The 23132-nt window shown below is 37.0% G+C and overlaps 1 protein-coding gene across 1 annotated transcript; it reads left to right on the forward strand.

Moving 5' to 3' along the window:
- The first annotated feature begins 21738 nt into the window (after nt 1-21738).
- On the forward strand, nt 21739-22693 carry Olfr836 (olfactory receptor 836). Its single transcript, NM_146564.2, has one exon. The coding sequence runs from the start codon at nt 21739-21741 to the stop codon at nt 22690-22692; it is 954 nt and encodes a 317-aa protein (NP_666775.1). The 3' UTR covers nt 22693.
- The last annotated feature ends 439 nt before the right edge of the window (nt 22694-23132 follow it).

Consider the following 23132-nt stretch of genomic DNA (forward strand, 5'->3'; position numbering starts at 1 on the left):
AGTTCTGAACCCTTGGTCATAGAATGATCTTGACTGAACATAGTTGGCCTCCAAAATAAACAAACAAACAAACAAACAGACAAAGAACAACAATAAAACTATGAAATAATTTCATGAGTTTGGAGCAAAGGCATATACAAATGAGATAGAGACTGTAATGTGTATAATAATGAGAGTAAAAAATATATATAGTTACATAGCTATATATGTAATATATGTTTGTATTTTACAATATTTTATTAATATTTGTAGTTATGTCCTCATATATAATGTATATTTAATATTTGAAATTTACACAACACTTTCTGTCATAAGTTCTCTTTGCCTTTCACAACAAACACTGGAATTTATTGGAGAAGTTGTGTTTTATTGTTTGTGTTACAAAGTTTGTTGTTGCGATCCTCAATGACTCAGTTTCCTTATTGTTTTGTTTATGGGGGTTGCCTCTATATGAGTTTGTGGTATATTTTTTAATTCAAGGACCTTGATGGGAGTGAGCTAAAGCAATGGAGATAAAAACAACAGGAATAACTAACATATGTACTTTAGGCCTGAGGTATCATGAGACTTTCTATGGGGGACTCTTCTCTTCTACAGAGACAGTCTTTAAGGACTTACACTCCTGAGAGAAGACTCATAGGAAAAATCACTGCTCTATTCAGAAACTTTGATTATAGAAACATCTGAATGGAAAGATTGCATGATTCAGGCTATTATTTAATTTAATATCTCTGCCCCTTGCAGGAATAAATGCCAAATCCTTCTCCCACAAAGTTTACTCCTGACTCTTGTAGAGTGGGTCGAGACTCTCAGAGGACAGCCATGGTAGACTCCTGTATGCAGCATAATAGTGCATCATTAATAATGTCAGATATTTGTATTTGCCCATCAGACTGGTCACTGCATGGATCTGTTATTGCTTAGCAATTCCCTGAATCTTTGCTCCATTCCCCATTCCTACATTTCTTGTAGACAGGATAAAATTTGGGTAAAAATGTTTTGAAGGTCAGTTGGTCTCCCTATCTTTTCAGTGAGTTGTTGCCTGGATGCAGGAGGTGAGCACTTCAGGTTTCATATCCTCCATGTCATGAGTCATATCTAAGGTTACCCTCATTGATTCTTGAGCACCTCCTCTATCCCAGGTGTATGGTCAGTCCTCGAGATGCTCCCACCCACCAACCTACCTCTGGTAAATACAGATTTCCATTCATTTTTATTACCCTCTTGTCACAGGATTTTCCCTGTCCAATTACATTAGTGCAGAGATCTGTGATTGGACGGGGAAAAAAAGGGGGTGTAGTTAAGAGTTGCAGAGAGTGGGAACATGTCAGAGGGTAAGGGAAAGAACCGAGATGGCTTCTGACATGTACCTATGTGGCATTTACAGGCCACAAGTATCTATGATTTCATAAGGTTAAAATATTGGGATAAAGCTTTTATCATTATCAATTGCCTCTGAAATTAGTGTATTGGCATCTTGTAAACTGATATTATTGATACATAATTATGATTGGTTAGTTAAGCTTTAAGATTCATGATTCTGCCGGGCATGGTGGCACACACCTTTAATCCCAGCACTCCAGAGGCAGAGGCAGGCGGATTTCTGAGTTCGAGGCCAGCCTGGTCTACAAAGTGAGTTCCAGGACAGCCAGGGCTACACAGAGAAACCCTGTCTCGAAAAACAAAAATAAAAAACCCAAACCAAACCAAACCACCACCACCACCAACAACAACAAAAAGATTCCTGATTCTACAGGGTGACTGGGTGTTATGAGATGCAACTGGAAGGTTGATGGTCCCATTTAGTTACTGGAATGTGAGATCACCAACTACATAGGTTTATGGATGAGGAAGAACTAGTGGCTCATGGGATGAGCGAGCCAGATGCTGCTGTGGATAGCCATGAAGAGTTGGCAGGTTCTTTTTTTTAATATTTAATTTTAATATTTCCCACAATACCCTCTGGCCATCTTCCCGGATTCCTCCAAACCTAATTCTGAACTTCTTCATTTTGTTTCATTCTGTGTCCCACCCAGTTCCCTCCCTCAATCTGCTCCCTATGACTCCTTTATGCCATCTTTGAAGTGAATTTCAAGCATCCTTACTAATTCCTTTTTGGGTCCATGGAATATAGTAGGGGTATCCTGTAAATTATTGCTAATATCCACTTATAAGTGAATATACATGATCATGCTTGTCCTTTGGGGTCTGGATTACATCACTTAGGATGGCATTCTCAAGTTCTATCCATTTGCCTGTAAAATTAATGCTATCTTCATTTTATAGCTGAATAGTACTCCACCATGTAGATGTACCACATTTTCTTTAGCAATTCTTCAGTCAAAGGACATTTATGTTCTTTCACATTTCTGGCTATTATAAGTAAAGCTACTATGAACATAGTTAGGTAAGTGTTCCTGTAGTATTGTAAGACATGTTCTTGATATATGCCCAGGAGTGGTGTAGCTGGGTCTTGAGGGAGAAATATTTTAAAAATTTCTGAGAAACTACCAAATTATTTCCAGAGAGATTTTATAAGATTTCACTTTCATCAGCACTGGAGGAATGTTCCCCTTGCTTCACATCTCTTCCAGCATGTACTATTACTTAACTTTTTATCAGCCATTCTATCAGGTGTAAGATGGAATCTCAGAGTTGTTTTGATGTGCATTTCCCTAAAGATTAAGGACAATGAACACTTCTTTAAGATTTTTTTTTTTTTTGGCCATTCTAGACTCCTCTGCTGAGAATTCTGTTTATCTCTGTAATCCATTTTTTTTAATCAGGTGTGGATTGTTGCTTCTTTAGTTCTGTACACATTTTGTACATAAGCCCTCTGCCAGATATAAGGTCAGTGAAGGGATTTCCCTAAAAGGTAGCCTGTCATTTTCCCTTTGCCTTACAGAGGATTTTTGGTTTCATGGAGCACATTTATCAATTGTTAATCTTAGACCCTTACCATTGATGTTCTATTCAGGAAACTGTCTCCTACACCAATGAGTTTAAGGTCATTCCCTTATTTCTGTTTTATTAGAGTTAGTATTTCTGGTTTTGTGTTGAGTTCATTGATCCATGTGGACTTGAATTTGGAGCACAATGATTATATAAATACAGACACACACACACACACACACACACATATATATATATATATATATATATATATATATATATATATATGTCGATCTTCTACATATCGACATACAGTTAGTCTAGCATCATTTGTCATTTGTTGAAGATGCTTCCATTTTTAAAGTGTAAATTTTTGCCTTTTTTTTTTTTTGTCAAAAATCAAGTGTCAATAGGTGTGTATGTTTATTTCAGGATCTGTGATTTGATTTCCTTGATTCATCTGTCTGTTCCTACATCAACACTGTTGGTATCAGGACCTCTGAAACCTGTGGCATCACATAGGTGACAGTGTGACCTACACACCTGTTGCCAAGGCAACAGCTACCATGTTCTCAGAATCCACTTGGCTCACCTCACATCTTTATTTGTGACTATGGCACCATCCATATATAATGAAAGGCCCCTCTGATCTCTCTCTATCTTCCCCTCCCCTTCTCTTTCCACTGCCACTTTGTTCTTCTCTCTCTCAATAAACCTCACGTGGAACTATTTGGCATGGTGTGGTCTTTCTGGAACTTCGTGATAATCACAATATTGGTGCCAAGGTCTTAGGTAATTGCTATGCAGGAGAGGTGCAGAGCACAGATGGCAATTGCCATGACCATGAAGTCGGTGCTGCCACTGGAGAACTCATGCCATGTGGATCGTTGCCACCACTGCTGCTGACTGACTCACAGACTTCTACCACATTAGCTGTGCTTCTGGCCACACTGACTACACAATTCCACACTTCCTGCTACCTGACTGCAGAGGTCCACAAATACACACTGGCATATTGATTGGTAAGGAGTTTCTCCAGTTGGTGGGAAGGACCCTATATGCCCAGATAGGTATATCATCACATACCCACCAGCTGGTCGGGAGTATCCATTTTGGTACTCCTTTTCTCTGAACTGGGAATAATCTAAGGAAATGAGCCCCTCCAATCCCAGTTGTAGTATGATAGCTGCCCAACCTAAGAGGGCAGTTCAGGCTGTGCCACTCTTGGTGAATAGCCATAGGTGCTGGTACTGGAGTTGCAGGGATAATGACTTCCATGACCCAATGTAATACATTCACTTCCCAGTTTGAAAACAATCTTCAAGAAACGATGGCAACTATGCTTACTATCCAGAAACAGATAGATTCTTTGGCAGCCATGGTGCTTCAGAACCAATGGGGGCTAGACAGCTAAAGAAGGTAGTCTTTGCCTGTTCTTTCAAGAAGAATGATGTTTCTATGTCAATCAATCCTCCGGGTTAGTGAGAAATAAAGTCCAGAAGCCACAGTCAGACATAAAGAATTTTAGGGAACATGAGACCACTAGTTCTGAGATTTTCAAAAACCCTATATGGAAGTGGATACTCCCTTTTGTAACACCTTTCCTACTCATAGTCCTGGTGTTATTATTCACTCTCTGCCTCCTAAATCTTGTTTTTACATTCCTTCAATGAAAAATAGAAAAAAAATTCTAACCAAACTGTTAATCAGTTCCTGTTACAAGATTACCAGCTGCTGCCCACAAAAGAGCTGCTGTCCACAGAGGAACCTGATGCAATGGTGATAGTCAGCTATACCACAAAATTGATGACGGCCCCTAAATAGCAGGAAGCACTTAAGAGACATGATGCCTTCATTCTCTTTTCACCATTGGCTTCCCCCTCCCCTTTTCAGTTCTTTTTTTTTTTTTTTTTTTTTTTTTTTTTGGTTTTTCGAGACAGGGTTTCTCTGTGTAGCCCTGGCTGTCCTGGAACTCATTTTGTAGACCAGGCTGGCTTCGAACTCAGAAATCCGCCTCCCTCTGACTCCCAAGTGCTGGGATTAAAGGCGTGTACCACTACGCCTTGCATCCCCCTCCCCTTTTATTTTTTCTCTTTATAATAATAAGAAGGGGGGTATGTTGGTATCAGGACCTCTGAAACCCCTGACATCACATAGGTGAAAGTGAGACTCACGCAACTTTTGCAAAGGCAACAGCCACCATATTCCCAGAGTCCACTTGACTTGCCTCCCACCTTGTTTTTTGTTTTTGTTGTTGTTGGTGGTGGTGGTGGATTTTTGTTGTTGTTGTTTTTGTTTGTTTGTTTGTTTGTTTTGTTTTGTTTTGTTTTTAAACAGGATTTCTCTGTGTAGCCCTGGCATCCTGGAACTCACTCTGTAGACCAAGCTGGCCTCAAACTCAGAAGTCCGCTTGCCTCTGCCTCCCAAGTGCTGAGATTAAAGGACTGTGCCACAACTACTCAGACATCTCCTCCCTTTACCTGTGACTATGTCACTATCCATTTATAAAGAAAGACCACTCTGACCTCTCTCTCTCATTTCCCCCTTCTCTTTGCACCACCAACTTGCCTTTATCTCTATCAATAAGCTATAAGTGGAACTGTTTGGCCTGGTGTGGTCTTTCTGGAGCAATGTGATGATCACAACAAACACCATACAGTTTTTTTTTTTTTTTTTTTAATATTGCTCTATAATACAGCTTAAGGTTAGGAATGGTGATACTTCCAGAAGTTCCTTTATTGTTCAGGATTGATTTTAACTATCCTGTGCTTTTTGTTATTCCATATGTTGTTCAGAATTTCTGTGCCAAATTCAATAAAGAATCATGTTGTAATTTTGATGGGAATTGCATTGAATATGTACATTGGTTTTGGTAAAATGACAATTTTCAGTATGTTATTTCTACTTATCCATGAGAATGAGAGATCTTTCAATCTTCTGATATCATTCTCAACTTCTTTCTTCAGCGACTTGAACTTCTACTCATACAGGTCTTTCACATACTTGGTTAGAGTTAGATATTTTATTTTATTCATGGTTATTAAACGTTTTTCCAATTTCTTTCTTGGCCCAATAATCATTTGTATAAAGGAGGGCTACTGATTTTTTCACTTAACTTTGTATCCAGCCATTTTGCTGAAGGTGGTTATGAACTGTAGGGGTTCTCAGGTGAATATTTGGGGTCGATTATAATATATTTTTCTATCATCCTCAAATAGTGATTCTTTGAGTTCTGTGTTTCCAATTTGTATCTCCTTGATCACATTTCATTTTCATATTGCTCTTGGTAGAACTTCAAGTACTATATTAAGGAGAATGGGAAGACTTTTCATCTTCCTGATTTTTGTGGGAATGCTTTAATGTGTTATTGGACATTTTCTTGCTATATATTACTTTTATTATGTTTAGGTGTGTTTCTTATGTCCCTGATCTTTCTAAAACTTTTAACATGAATGAGTATTGAATTTTGTCAAAGACTTTTTCAGAATCTAATGAGATGATCATGCTATTTTTTCTTTCAGTTTGTTTATATGCCAGATTATATTGATGGATTTTCTTTCTTTCTTTTTTTTTATTAGATGTTTTCTTTATTTACATTTCAAATGTTATCCCATTTCCAGGTTTCCCCCTGTAATCCTCCTATCCCATTCCCTGTCCCCTACTACTGTGAGGGTGTTCCCACAACCAGCCACCCACTCCTTCCTCCCCACCCTGGCATTCCACTACACTGGGGTATTGAGCCATTATTAGACCAAGGACCTCTCTTCCCACTGATACCCAACAAGGCCATCCTCTGCTACATATGCAGCTGGAGCCATGGGTCCCTGCATGTGTACTCTTTGGTTGGTGGTTTAGTCCCTGGGAGCTCTGGGTGGGGGTGGGGTCTGGTTGGTTGATGTTGTTGTTCTTCCTATGGGGTTTCAAAGCCTTTCAGCTAATCCAGTCATTGCTCTAACTCCTCCATTGGTGACCCCATGCTCAGTCCAGTTATTGTCTGTGAGCATCCACCTCTGTATTTGTCAGGCTCTGGCATAGCCTCTCAGGAGACAACTATATAAGGCTCCTTTCAGCATTCAGCCATACTTGCATCCCTATGATTAAGCCTGAATCCCTGGGTATATGATGTTTTTGGTATGTTTCTGGATTTGCTTTTTGAGTATTTTATTTCATATTTTAGGATCAGTATTCATAAGAGAAATTGGTCTGAAATTTACTTTTGTTGTTGAGTTTTTGTGTGGTTTACATATCATGGTGACTGGTTTCATATAATGAGTTTGGAAGTATTTCTTTCATTACTACTGTGTGGAATAGTTTGAGGATCATGGGTATGAGCTCATCTTTGGAAATTTGGTAGAATTCTGCACTAAAACCATTGGAACATGGGCTCTTTTGGGTTGGGAGAGTTTAATGACCAATACTATTTCCTTAGGAGTTATCGGACTCTTTAAATAATTTACTTAGTCTTGATTTAACCTTGGGAAGTGGTATCTGTATAGAAGATCATCCATTTTATTAAGATTTTCAGTTTATTTGTAGTACTTGGATCTTGAAGTAAGGAATACTTATTCTTTGAATTACTTTATTGTCTATTTTTATCTCTTTCTCTCTTAATTTCTGATTTTTTAATTTAGATAATGTTTCTCTGTCTTTTGATTAGTTTAACTGTTTGTATATCTCATTGATTTTCTCAAAAAAAAAACAAAAAACAAAAATACAAAAACAACAACAACAACAACAAAAACAGCTCTTGGTTTCACTGATCTTTATTTTATTTTATTTTATTTTAATTTCTGATTGATTTCAGCCCATGATTTTGATTATTTCCTGCCTTCTACTCCTCTTCAGTATGTGTGATTCTTTTTTTTTTTCCCCTAGAGATATCAGGCATACTTTTAAATTGATGGTAAGAAAAATTTCTAATTGCTTTATGGAGGCGTTTAGTGGTATGATCTTTCCTTTTAGCATTGTTTCATTTGTCCCATAAATTTGGGTATTGTCCCTTTATTTTCATTGAATTCTAGCAAGCTCCCTACCTCTCTCTCTTTCTCCACCCAGAGAACACTGATCAGAGAGTTTTTCTATCTTGAGATTGGGTAGGCTTTCTGGTGTTTCTGTTTATGAAGTTCAGCTTTAACCCATAGTCATCTGGTAAGATAAAAGGCATAATTTCAGTTTTCTTGTATCTGTACAGGCTTGCTTTCTGACCAGCCATATGGTTAATTTTGGAGAAGGATCCATTTGGTTCTGAGAATAATGCATATTCTTTTGTGTTTGTGTGAAACATTCTGTAGATGTCTGATAGGTCCATTTGATTCATAATATTATTTTCGTTTTTTCCATTGTTTAGTTTTTGTTTAGATGACCTGCCAATTTGTAAGGGTAGCGTGATGAGGTCTCCCAGTGAGGTTTGATGTGCAATTTTATCTTTAGTAATTTTTTTTAAATATAAGTCCTCCTGTGTTTGGAACATAGATGCTCAGAATTGAGATATCATTTTAGTAGATATTTTCCATTTGATGACTATAAAGTGTCTTTACCTATCTCTTTTGATTAATTTTGATTGAAAGTGTACTGGAATGTCTAGTCCAACTTGGTTCTTGTATCTGTATGCCTGGAAAACTTTTTCCAGCCCTTTACTCTGAGGTAGTGTCTCTGTATTGCTGAAGTGTGTTTCTTGTATGCAGCATCCTTTCTCTTATCCTGTGTTTTTCATTGGGGAATTGAGCCTCTTGATGGGAATATATACTAATGACTACTGATTGTTAATTGTTCTTCTAATCTTTTCTGTCATGCTAGATTTCTGAATAGTAATTTTTAAAACTTGAAAACTTGGATTTGTCTTGAAATATCCTGTTTTCTCTATGTTGATTGAGAGTTTGTTAGTTATAATAGTCTAGGTTGATAACTATTTTGGTTTTGTTGTTGTTGTTGTTGTTGTTGTTTTTCCTTTGGGCATTTAACCATTTTAAATGGACCCAAAACTTCAAATTCAGCCATTTGGGCTTTGCCTGTGTTGACCTCTGCCATACACCATAACTCACTCTAAATTTTAGAGTTGATCTCTTCAGCAGTTTTTCTCCACATACTCTATCCATTGTCTCCCCTCGTCTACTGTGTAACAGCCATAATAAGGCAATCTAGGTCAGTTTCCTAAAAAACTGTTTGAGTATGCTTTACTTTTATACACCTTCCTGGATACCAACACCTGGTTAGGGAGACCCATCTTTTATTGTTTGGGCATTCTACTGAAGAATCTCAATATACTTGGAATACCTTCTTGATAGAGTTTCTGCCTTGCTACACTTGTCCCTGAGTCTCACTGTAGTTCATTGTTCCATCTCTCGGCTTCTTTAATCTGCAAATCCTATCTTTTAGAGTTCATATACAATGCTGATTTCCTTGTATCAAGTTCCCTAGTCATAACACCCTGTGACTGAACTTGGGCAGAAAGATTTTTTTCTCATTTTTTTCAATCCAGTTTTTGCCCTAATACTGTGATTTCTTTTCTGTCAATCCAGCCTCATAAATTTTCTGTCTCACCAACTATGGGGTCTTCCCAGTTTAAGTCACATGCTCTCACTCCTCTTGCATGTCTTTTTAAGCCTCTTTCCTCTCTTGGACTCTCTGAAGCCATTGAACTTGCCATTTTATTTTCAATCTTGCCTCAGTACAATTTTATTATTAGCATCTATGGCCAGAAAATGGCACATTTGATCTCCAGATACTTACATATTCAAGCAACCTTTGCCAATGTACTATAAAATGATCAGAAGTGCCCTATATTCAAGGATTCCCTTTCCTCCCTTTACATCTCTTGCCAAACACATCAAATTCTCTTGCCAAAGTCCTAAGTTCCATACAAAACTGACCATAACTCTTGGGCCCACAGCCTGTGATGACTTTGATTTCAACATAGTGGATCTTGTACAATAAAGATCTCCTGTCCCATCAACAACTCTTCAACCAGCCTAAGTTCTAATCGATCATCTTCATCTCCTTCCCCAAAGCCTCTCTCCATTTACTAATCTCACATCTAAATTTCTATAGGCTTTGCTGTTTCCCTCATACACTGCCCTCCAACTTTCTCTCTCTCTCCCTAAGTGTCATTGCCTCTCTTGTCCTCCACTAACTCCCTCCATGTCATACACTGTTCTAATTTATCCCCTTAGGGAGGTGATGAGAGCTCAAAGGGTTCTTTTGGTATATGTATATTCCTATTTGTTTGGTTTCTATTAGGCCGAAAAACATCTGGACTCTTCTTCGAATAATGCCACTACTTTTATTAAGTAATATAGATATTGATCTTGTATCCTGGCTCCTCAGAGACCAATATATTCAGGAGAGCTTGTGGGCTACAGAAGCAACATAGCTTCTTGGACAGGGTCCCTTTGGACATTCATCTTCAGCCAGGAGTCAGAGCTGAGACCCAGACCTCTGTGCACCTTCCCTGCAAGAGAAGAGCTTGCCTTCAGAGAGTGTTCTAACCAGTGAGACTCAGGAGAGGGTAGGACTCCCAGGAGTGCTGGCAGAGCCTAACAGAATCACAGGAGGAAAAAGTTTCAGCCAGAAACAGCTATAACAACTAACACCAAAGAGTACCAGATGGTGAAAGACAAGTGTAAGAATTTACTAACTGAAACCAAGACCACTCACCAGAAACTGAAAGCTAGAAGATACTGGACAGATGCTATACAGACCCTAAGAGAACACAAATGCCAGCCCAGGCTACTATACCCAGCAAAACTCTCAATTACCATAGATGGATAAACCAAAGTACTCCATGACAAAACCAAATTCACACAATAACTTTCCATAAATCCAGCTCTTCAAAGGATAATAAAGGGCAAACCCCAACATAAGGATGGAAATTATGCCCCAGAAAAATCAAGAAAGTAATCCTTCAACAAACCTAAAAGAAGAGAGCCACAAGAACAGAATCTTAACTATAACAACAAAAATAACAGGAAGCAACAATTACTTTTCCTTAATATATCTTAATACCAATGGACTCAATTCCCCAATAAAAAGACATAGACTAACAATCTGGCTATATAAAAAGAACCCAGGACTAGGTGGGGTGGGAGTGCTGCGTTCTGATGACGGTGAGTGGTTTTGATTTCTGTTAGTAGGATTCTTACGTTTACCTTTTGCCATCTGGTAATCTTTGAAGCTAGCTGTTATAGTTGCTCTGGAAAGAACCCAGATGCCCCTCAACAGAGGAATGGATACAGAAAATGTGGTATATTTACACAATGGAGTACTATTCAGCTATTAAAAAGAATGAATTTATGAAATTCCTAGCCAAATGGATGGACCTGTAGGGCATCATCCTGAGTGAGGTAACACATTCACAAAGGAACTCACACAATATGTACTTACTGATAAGTGGGTATTAGCCCAAAACCTAGGATACCCAAGATATAAGATACAATTTGCTAAACACATGAAACTCAAGAAGAATGAAGACTGAAGTGTGGACACTATGCCCCTCCTTAGAATTGGGAACAAAACACCCATGGAAGGAGTTACAGAGACAAAGTTTGGAGCTGAGACGAAAGGATGGACCATGTAGACACTGCCATATCCAGGGATCCACCCCATAATCAGCTTCCAAATGCTGACACCATTGCATACACTAGCAAGATTTTATCGAAAGGACCCAGATGTAGCTGTCTCTTGTGAGACTATGCCGGGGCCTAGCAAACACAGAAGTGGATGCCCACAGTCAGCTATTGGATGGATCACAGGGTCCCAATGGAGGAGCTAGAGAAAGTACCCAAGGAGCTAAAGGGATCTGCAACCCTATACGTGGAACAACATTATGAACTAACCAGTACCCCGGAGCTCTTGACTCTAGCTGCATATGTATCAAAAGATGGCCTAGTCGGCCATCACTGGAAGACAGGCCCATTGGACATGCAAACTGTATATGCCCCAGTACAGGGGAACACCAGGGCCAAAAAAAATGGGAATGGGTGGGTAGGGAAGTGGGGGGGAGGGCATGGGGGACTTTTGGGATAGCACTGGAAATGTAATTGAGGAAAATATGTAATAAAAAAAAAAGAACCCAATATTTTGCTGTTTCCTTTCCCACCTAAGGGAAAAAGACAGACACTTCATCAGAGTAAAAGACTGGAAAACAATTTTCCAAACAAAGGGTTTGAAGAAACAAGCTGGAGTAGCCATTCTAATATTGAATAAAATCAACTTCCAACCTGAAATTATAAAAAAAAAATAAAGACAAGAAGGAGCACTTCATACTCATCAAAGGTAAAATCTTTCAAGATGAACTCTCAATTCTGAATATCTATGCTTGTAATGCAAGGACATCCACATTCATTAAAGAATCTAAAGTAAAGCTCAAAGCATACATTGCACCTCACACAATAATAGTAGGAGACATCAATATCCCACTCTCATCAATGGATAGATCCTGGAAACAGAAACTAAACAGAGACACATTGAAACTAACAGAAGTTATGAAAGAAATGGATTTAACGGATATCTACAGAAATTTTATCCTAAAACAAAAGGATATACCTTCCCCTCAGCAACTCATTGTTCCTTCTCCAAAATTGACCATACGATTGGTCACAACACAAGCCTCAACAGATACAAAAATATTGAAATTGCCCCATAAATCCTATCAGAGCACCAGGGGCTCAGGTTGATCTTCAAAAACATAATAAATAATAGAAAGCCAACATTCATGTGGAAGCTGAACAACACTCTACTCGAAAACTTGGTCAAGGAAGAAATAAAGAAAGAAATTAAAGACTTTGTAGAGTTGAATGAAAATGAAGCCACAACATACCCTAACTTATGGGACAAAATGAAAGCAGTACTAAGTGTTAAACTCATAGCTCTGAAGACCTCCAAAAAGAAACTAGAGAGAGCACACACTAGCAGCTTGACAGTACTCCTAAAAGCTCTAGAATAAAAGGAAGCAAATTGACCCAAGAGGAGTAGAAGGCAGGAAATACTCAAACTCAGGGCTAAAATCTACCAAGTGGAAACAAAAAGAATGATTCACGGAATCAACAAAATCAGGAGCTGGTAATGACAGGGCACAGGGACAGTATCCTAATTAACAAAATCAGAAATGAAAAGGAAGACATAACAACAGAACACGAGGAAATCCAAAAATCACCAGATCCTACTACAAAAGGCTATACACAACAAAACTGGAAAATCTGGATGAAATGGACAAATTTCTAGACAGATACCAGGTACCAAAGTTAAATCTGGATTAGATTAATGATCTAAACAGCCCCATATCCCCTAAAGAAATAGAAGTCTCTCAATTAAAAAAAAAAAGCCCAGGACCAGATCGGTTTAGTGCAGAGTTCTATCAGACCTTCAAAGAAGACTTAATTCCAGTTCTCCTCAAACTATTCCAAAGAATAGAAACAGAATGTTCTCTACCCAATTCATTCTATGAAGGCACAATTTCTTTGATACCTAAACCACATAAAGAAGCAATAAAGAAAGAGAACTTCAGACCAATTTCCCTTATGAATATCAATGCAAAAATAATCAATAAAGTTCTCAAAAACCGAATCCAAAAACACATCAATCCATCATGATCAAGTAGGCTTCATCCCACTGATACAGGGATGGTTTAATATACGGAAATCCATCAACATAATAGACTATATAAACAAACTCAATGATAAAAAAACATATGATCATCTTGTTAGATGCTGAGAAAGCATTTGAAACAATCCAACACCCATTCATGAAAAATGTCTCAGAAAGATCAGGAATTAAAGGACCATACCTAAACATAATAAAAGCAATATATAGCAAACCAGTAGCCAACATCAAACTAAATGGAGAGAAACTTGAAGCAATCCCACTAAAATCAGGAACTCTACAAGGCTGCTTGCTTTCTCCCTACCTATTCAATATAGTACTTGATGTCCTAGACAGAGCAATTAGACATCAAAAAGGAGATCAAGGGGATACAAATTAGATAGGAAGAATTGAAAATATCACTATTTGCAGATGATATGATAGTATATATAAGTGACCCTAAAATTTTACTAGAGAACTCCAAACCTGATAAACAGTTTCACTGAAGTAGCTGGATGTAAAATTAACTCAAACAAATCAGCGGCCTTTCTCTACACAAAGGATAAACAGGCTGAGAAGGAACTTAAGGAAACAATACCCTTCACAATAGTCACAAATGATATAAAGTACCTTTGTGTGACTCTAACTCAGGAAGTGGAAGATCTGTATGATAAGAACTTCGAGTCTCTGAAGAAAGAAATCTAAAATCTTAGAAATGAAAAGATCTCCCATGCTCATGCATTGGCTTGATTAATATATTCAAAAGGCTATCTTCCAAAAGCAATCTACGAATTCAATGCAATCCCCATCAAAATTCCAACTCAATTCTTCACAGAGTTAGAAAGGACAATTTGCAAATTCATCTGGAATAACAAAAGAAACCTAGAATAGCAAAAACTATACTCAACAATAAGAGAACCTCTGGTGAAATAATTATGCCTAACCTCCAGCTGTATTACAGAGCAATTGTGATAAAAACTCTATGGTAATGGTACAATGACAGACAGACAGATCAAAGTAATAGAATTGAAGACCCAGAAATGAACCCACATACCTATGTTCACTTGATCTTTGACTAGGGTGCTAAAACCATCCCATAGAAAAAAAGACAGCATTTTCTACAAATGGTGCTGTCACAACTGGTTGTTATCTTGTAGAAGAATGTGAATAGATCCATTCTTATCCCTTTGTGCAAAGCTCAAATCTAAGTTGATTAAAGAACTCCACATAAAACTACAGACACTGAAATGTATAGAGGAGAAAGTCGGGAAAAGCCTTGAAGATATGGGCACAGGGGAAAATTTTCTGAACAGACCATCAATGGCTTGTGTTGTAAGATCAACAATCGACATATGGGACCTCATAAAATTGCAAAGATTCTGTAAGGCAAAAGACACTGTCAATAAGACAAAATGGCCACCAACAGATTGGGAAAAGATCTTTAACAATCCTAAATCAGATAGGGGACTAATATCCAATATATACAAAGAACTCAAGAAGCTGTATTCCAGAAATTAAATTAACCCTATTAAAAATGGGGTACAGAGCTAAACAAAGAATTTTCAACTGGCAAATACCGAATGGCTGAAAAGCACCTGAAAAAAATGTTCAACAACCTGAATCATCAGGGAAATGCAAATCAAAACAACCCTGAGATTCCACCTCACATCAGTCAGAATGGCTAAGATAAAAAATTCAGGTGACAGTAGATGCTGGCGTTGATGAAGTGAAAGAGGAACAATCCTACATTGTTGGTGGGATTGCAAGCTGGTACAACCATTCTGGAAATCAATCTAGCATTTCCTCAGAAAATTAGACATATTACTATGGGAAGATCCAGCAATACTTCTCCTGGGCATATACCCAGAATATGTCCCAACTTGTAGTAAGGACACATGCTTTGCTATGTTCATTGCAGCCTTATTTATAATAACCTTAAGCTAGAAAGAACCCAGATGCTTGTCAACAGAGAAATGAATACAGACAATGTGGTACATTTACACAATGAAGTACTACTCAACATTTAAAAACAGCGAATTCATGAAATTCTTAGGCAAATGGATGGATCTGGAGGATATCATCCTGAGTTAGGTAACCCAATCACAAAATAACACACATGATATGCACTTTCTGATAAGCAGATATTAGCTCAGAAACTTAGAAATCAATTTGAAAAACACATGAAACTCAAGAAGGAAGACCTAAGTGTGGATAATTCCGTCCTTCTTAGTGTAGGGAACAAAATACACATGGAAGGAGTTACAGAGACAAAGTTCAGAGTTGAGATGGAAGGAAGGACCATCCAGAGACTGCCTCACCCCGGGGTCCGCCCCATATACAACCACCAAACCAGACTCTACTGCACATGCCAGCAAGATTTTGTTGATAGGACCCTGATATAGCTTTCTCTTGTGAGGCTATGCCAGTTCCCGGTAAATACAGAAGTGGGTGTTCACAGTCATCAATTGGATCAAACACAGGGCACTTAATGAAGGAGCTAGTGAAAGTACCCAAGGAGCAAAAGGGTTCTGCAACCCTATAGGAGGAACAACAATATGAACTAACCAGTAACCACCAGAGCTGTGTCTCTAGTTGCATATGTAGCAGAGGATGGCCTAGTTGTCTATCAGTGGGAGGAGAGGCCTTTGGTCTTGTGAAGATTATATGCCCCAGTATAGGGGAATGCCAAAGCCAAGAAGTGGAAGTGGCTTGGTTGGGAAGCAGGTGGGGTGAGGGTATAGGGGACTTTCAGAATAGCATTTGAAATGTAAATGAGGAAAATATCTAAAAGCAAAAAAAACTGCTAAACAGAAAAAAATTAATGTAGATATCATATGCTATCATATAACTCCATCAATAATGTTCTATGTCCCCTTTTTCCAGATACCAGTGAACATACTCCATGAAATAAACTGTCTACAACACAGAAAAGTAGAAAATGCCAAAAATTCCATACCCGCTCAAAATAAAATATATGAAGAAATTAAGAAGACAGAGGACACATCTAAAAATAAGTAAGTGCTTGTTAAAATGTTTGCTGGTAATATAAGCATAAACAGAGTGTCAAAGCATTTCCACTAAATTCAGAACAAGACAAAATGTAGATGTGCACTCTTTTTATACTTCTTCAAAGGAGTTTTAGAATTCAGAGCAATAATGATGAGACAACTTATGGACCTAAAAGGGATATTAATAAGAATGTAGCCACGCTATATTTCTCAGTGGTATGCTTTTAATAAACAACCCTAAAACCTCTACTATGAATAGTGTACAGTTAACAAACATTTTTTTAAATAGTATCACGTTATATCATCAGCCGTTCTCTATACATATTTCAGACTGAGGAAAAAAAATCAGAGAAACAGTATTTTTCCCAATGTCTCAAATCATATATCAAGCAAGTGACAGACATAAAAGTTTTGGGACATTAAAAAATGAAATATAAAAGGACATACAAAGGAAGAAAAATAACCTATGGTTATGGATTATTATGACTAATATAGTAATATTGGCCAGTCTATATGTTCAATACAGTCCCCATCAAAATTCTAACATAACACATCACAGAATTTGAAAGAATAATTTTCAGTTTCATATGGAAAGATACAGGCAAAAATCAGGACAATTGAAACAAAACTAAATAATAATATTTAATAAAAATCCTACTGAAGGTATTACTATCCCCAATGTCAAATTGTACTACAGAGCTGCAGTAATAAAAACAGTATGATATTTTCATAATGCAGAAACCTTGGTCAAGGAAGTAGAACTGAAAACCCAAATATGAGACTACATATATATGGATACATGATTTTTAAAAAAGAATCTGAAAATACATATTGCATAAAAACAGCATCTTCAACAAATTGTGCTGACCCTACTGAATCACTGCATGCAGAAGAATTAAAATAGATACATATTTATCCTCTTGTCCAGATTTATCTCCAAATGGAATAGGGACCTCAGTATAAAGACAGATATAGGAGATCTTATAGACAAGAAAGTGGGAAATTATGTTAAACTCACTAGGCCTGTGTAACCACTGATAATGCAGGCACTCTGATCAACAGTTAATGAATGGGACCTTATGAACCTGACAAGATTCTGTAGAGCAAAGGACACCATTATTTGGCAAAATGTCAGATTACAGAATGAGGAAAGTTTTTAATCATGTTTCTGATAGGGTACTGATATCTAAAATATGTAAAGAAATGAGCAGAACATAAAGAAACCAAATGAACTAATTTAAAAGTGAGATACAAAACTAGGCAGAATTTTTTTAAAGTCCGAAACATACATGGCTAAGTAACAGTTAAAGCAGTGTTCAATATTAGGAAAATGCTAATCAAAACTACTTTGTGATTCCATCTTAAAGCCAACTAAATATCCAAAACAATAAAATAACTGTTCATGCTGTCCACCAGGTGAAGTAAGAGGAACACATATTCACTGCTGCTGTGAAGACCAACCTGTGCAGTCACTATGGTAATCATTGTAGTACTTCTTTAGAAAGCTAGGAATAGAGTGAATTTAAGATACAACTACACCATTTTGGGGAAACAATTTATATCTTACCATATTGATAGTTGTTCAACTGTGCTTATTATTAATCTATTCATAGTAATCAGAAATTGTAAACACCTCACATGTCTGTCTTTGGATGAATGGATACAGAACAATATGGTAAATGTACACAGTGGAATGTTATTCAACTCTTACAAAACAAAATCATGAACATTGCAAGTAAATAAATGGAGCTAGAAAAAAATAACGTGAGTGTGGTGAACTAAACAAGAAGAAAAATATAATATGTATTTGTTTTATGTGTGTGTGTGTGTGTGTGAATGTTAGCTAGTAAGTCGTTGACAAGTAGTATACAATCAATATAACCATAAAAGTTAAGTATAAAGTAAGGGTAGCAGAAAAATATCACTAGAATGAGAAAAATAACATATATAGATGCACGAGGAAGGAGGGTACTGAACTGGATTCAGAAGGTCAAGAGATCATAAGGAGAAAAGGGATGAGTGAGGAAATACAGGGAGGAAGACTTAACAGTAAGACGTATTTAGGTGTCATATTGAAAACTAGTAAAGTAGAAACTTAAAATTCTAGTAATTTATGAAATAAATCTAAATGGAATCATCACACAACAGGAGAGACAAAATATCAGCTAGTTACCTCTCACCAAAACCAACACTCCAAAGTCAGATAGGGCAAGTTGTTGGACAAAGTGTTCATGTTGAAACACCCAAATGATCCAGGCTATTACAAATGTTCTATATTTTATAGTTGTAATTATAAATTATAGTTATAATAAAACTATAACACCAATAAGGTGATATTGGAAATCATTTGTAAAATTTTTTTAAGATTTATTTTTATTTTATGTATGTGAGTACACTGTCACTGTTGCTGTCTTCAGACACACCAGAAGAAGGTGCGGTATCCCATTACAGATGGTTGTGAGCCATCATGTAGTTGCTGGGAGTTGAACTCAGGACCTCTGGAAAAGCAGTCAGTGCTCTTAACTACTGAGCCACCTCTCTAGCCCCCTCTGTTGGAAATGTTATCAGATAAGATATCAATGTATAATGTATATGATTCTGACAGCTTAGTATTTAAGTTACTACTCCAGTTAGTCTTGATGGTATAGGCCTAAAACATAGCTGCTTTGTATAATGAAACACTAGGGTTGTGTATTGAAAATAGACTAAAGTATATTTGCCTCCTGCACACCGGTGGCAATTATGTGTGTGTAACTCAGTGGTAAAATTTATGAGGTAAATTTTTGTGATCAAAACATAAATCTCTGCTAACAGATTAGATTTGCAATTGAATTTCCAATTTAATTCATTGTCTTCTTAAATGAAGAAAATTATTGTATGACATAGTCAGAAAGTAAATAAAGGACAACTGGAAGAGGGGCTGTTCCTAATCTTTTGGCTGCATATGATTCCCATCCTCCTTATTAGGCCTCCTTGTTTGACCTCAGGTGGAGTGGATTAACTTAGTCCTGGAGTCAGGTGGAGTGGATTTACTTAGTCCTGGAGTAACTTCAAGTGCCAGGGTAGAGGAAATGGGGGTAAGAGCTGTGTGCAGGGAGTAGACTGGGAGGAAAGTGGCACTGATATTAGATTGTAAAGTGAGTAAATAAATTAATGAAAGAACCAGGTCCCTAAAATAAGAAATAAAACCCTCAAAAATGATATATAAATTATTTACTCAGTGTTCTTATGCACTTAATATAGTAGGTGGTGATCTGCAATGAAAACAGAGAGGTAGGACCACATACAAATCTCAGATTATGGGTGTGATTTTATAATATATATTGTAAGAGAGAATAATCATGTACTGGTTATTACTGGCTAAGCACATATAGGCTAGTAATGTCTTGCTTGTTTTGGTTTACTGCTCTAGAATGAATGGTTCAAAGAATACAAGGTTGACCAATCAGACAATAAATAGACATAGCCTTTAATAATTGCATTGGCACAGGCATCAAAAGAATGAGAGTATAATGTGAAAGATGAGAGAAGTGGGATGTGAGAGAGATACATCACTTGTCTTAGATATGTAACTCAATAAAACCAAGACGGAACTGTGTAATGTTTGATTTTTTCCCCACTATTCCAGAAAGCCTGCTAGTAGAGATGAGTTATTAGGCTCATTTGTTTCTTTGGCTTAAGTGTATTAAACACATGCTTTTTTACTCTCAGCTTTAAAACAAACAACAGGAAAAGGAAACCACGTAAGTAAAATTAAAATAAATAAATATATATATATAAATGCAACCCTCAACAAAACACTAAATTAAACACTTTGGTATAAGCTATGAGAAAAGTGATTGCAAACAATTGTCGAAAAAATGATGGTTTACAAATTCAATATGTGGGGTCATAGTACTTGAACACTGTTTTACAATCATCAGTGATCAAAAAAATTGACAAGAAATATACAGCAAAGAAAACAAAAATTAAGATTTAGTCGACAGAGATGATACACGTGGCAGATGAACTTGTTTTTGTTTTTCGAGAGAGGGTTTCTCTGTGTAGCCCTGGCTGTCCTGGAACTCACTCTGTAGACCAGGCTGGCCTCTAACTCAGAAATCCGCCTGCCTCTGCCTCCCAAGTGCTGGGATTAAAGGTGTGTGCCACCACACCCGGCTTGTTTGAATTTTTATGGTAACTGGAAACTTGAACAAATATAATTGTATACATGTATACAGAATATATTAATAAAAATAGAATTGGATCCAGGATAAAATATACCATGGAAAAAATAAAAAATATCTAGTTTGTAAAGAAACTTAAAAAGGATATGTGAAGGTTATTAGAGGATAGGTATATTTTATGTATGCAATACTATGAAGTGTGGGAGGAAACTCATTTCTGTTCAATTTGTCTACAGTGTCAGAGAATGTTCAAAACTCTCCACAATTGGTAGTACTGGTCTTTAAGGATATAAACTCAGGGGTTTAGACTAATAGTCATGTAGTTGGTATAATGAGGAGCTTTGAACATAAAGCCTCCTGAGATTAAGAGATAAAGCATTCAGCTGTGACCTACTCAACAGCATTTCAAAAATCTTGAAACATTGTGTTCACCATTCAGAGATAATTTATCTTTAACTAGCAACCTCTTTTTTACTGGAGTATATTTGCATTTTTAAGTGAGATTTCTTCCATTTGCAAAATGCAGGTGATATTTTTTTTTATTCTGGAATAACAGGTGAGATATAAAAACTCCACCACTAATTTTTAAAAATGAAGGAAGGATTATATAAAATTATCAACATAGTGAATCAGAAGAGCATGCATAAAATGATTGGAAAATATTCCACATAATTGTCCTCCCATGATCAACTTAGGACAGAATCTTTACCATGAACTTTTATACTGAAACTAAATCTGGATTATTCTTTAATTGTCATCCTGTTGTAATGGTAGGTGCCATTTTATTCAAGCAAAAAAGCTCTTTTCTCAAATACAGTGACTTTTCTTATTTATTCAGGTACTTGTAATCATTCTTGTACAGATAGTAGAAATAAATTCATTGTGAGTATTATTTAGTAGACAGCCATAGCTACATAGGACATCCTAGATGGTGTTGCTTTCAAACTAATTTTCTCACTTTCCATTGCTAAAATGGAAATATAGGGCTAAATTCGAAACCCTAAATCATATATAAGGTCCTTTTCTAACAAATATCATTTTATAATTCTACTGTTTCCTGTATTTCAGTAACTTCTTGCTCCCCTTCCTTAAGATTCATGTGCAAAATGGAAGTTGAAAACAAATCAGTTGTTTTTGATATTTTTCTTCATGGACTTACAGATGATACAGAGCTTCAGCCCTTTATCTTTGGCCTTTTTCTATGCATGTATTTGATCACCATCTTTGGAAATCTTCTTATAATATTGGCCATCATTTGTGACTCTCACCTCCACACACCCATGTACTTCTTTCTCTGCCATCTGGCTTTTAATGACATGTATTTAATCAGCATTACAGTCCCAAAGATGTTGGTGAATATACAAACACAGGATCAGAGGATCACTTTTGCTGGCTGCCTGAGCCAGGGATGCTTTGTTGCTGTTTGTACCATCTTTGAGTGTTTTCTCCTTGGAATAATGGCCTATGACCGCTTCATAGCCATTTGTTATCCTCTAAGATACACAGTCCTCATGAATCCCTGCTTCTGTGTTATTCTGACTCTTATCTCTCTATTCTTTAGTATTGTAAATGGTCTGCTGCATAGTCTGATGGTGCTGCACTTGTCCTTCTGCACAGACCTGGAAATCCTCCACTTCTTCTGTGAAATTGCACAAATCCTCAAGCTTGCCTGTTCTGACAGCCTAATCAACAACATCTTGATATTTGTTACATCTTCTATTTTTGCTGGTGTTCCTCTATGTGGAATAATCTTTTCTTATGTTCACATTGTTTCTACAGTGTTGAAAATGCCATCATTAGAAGGAAAGTACAAAGCCTTCTCCACGTGTGGGTCTCATTTATCAGTTGTTTCCTTGTTCTATGGGACAGGTTTTGGTGTATACATTTCCTCAAATGTAATTGATTCACCAAAGAAGATTGCCATGGCTTCAGTGATGTATTCAATAGTTCCTCCAATGATGAATCCCTTTATCTATAGTATGAGGAACAGGAATATGAAAGAGGCATTGAAGAAGGTAATTGGTAGGAAGCTTCTTTTCTCTGATGTGTGATGAACCTTTAGGTCAACTGTCTAGTGTAGGTCAAATTTATAGGATTTATCTTGATTCAGCTTGGTTTTTCATTTGTCTTGTTTTGATTTTACTTCCTTGAATACCACCACAAAAATTTACTTTTTACTTAATTCTACTTTTTTCTTTTTATTTGGGTGTTTTGCCTATATGTATGTAACAATACCATGACTTTTCCTAGTTCCCGTACAAGCCAGGAGAGGGTGTTAGATACCCTGGACCCAGAGCTGTAAATGATTGGTAGCTGCCAATCAGTAGGGGGTTGGGATTGACTTTAGGCTCTCCTTTGGAGCAGGCACTGGTTTAAACGGAACATTTTCTCTATCCCACTGTAGTTTTGCTTTATAGAGACATATATATGTGCATATGTGTCTTCATATATATGTATGCCACATATTTTTCAACAACTGCTGAGTCAAGGA

Source organism: Mus musculus, chromosome 9, assembly GCF_000001635.26.
Source record: "Mus musculus strain C57BL/6J chromosome 9, GRCm38.p6 C57BL/6J".
Taxonomy (NCBI): Eukaryota; Metazoa; Chordata; class Mammalia; order Rodentia; family Muridae; genus Mus; species Mus musculus.

What these genes read in the sequence shown, in the direction of transcription:
- Olfr836 (NM_146564.2), top strand. Translation starts at nt 21,739, where the DNA reads ATGTGCAAAATGGAAGTTGAAAACAAATCAGTTGTTTTTGATATTTTT.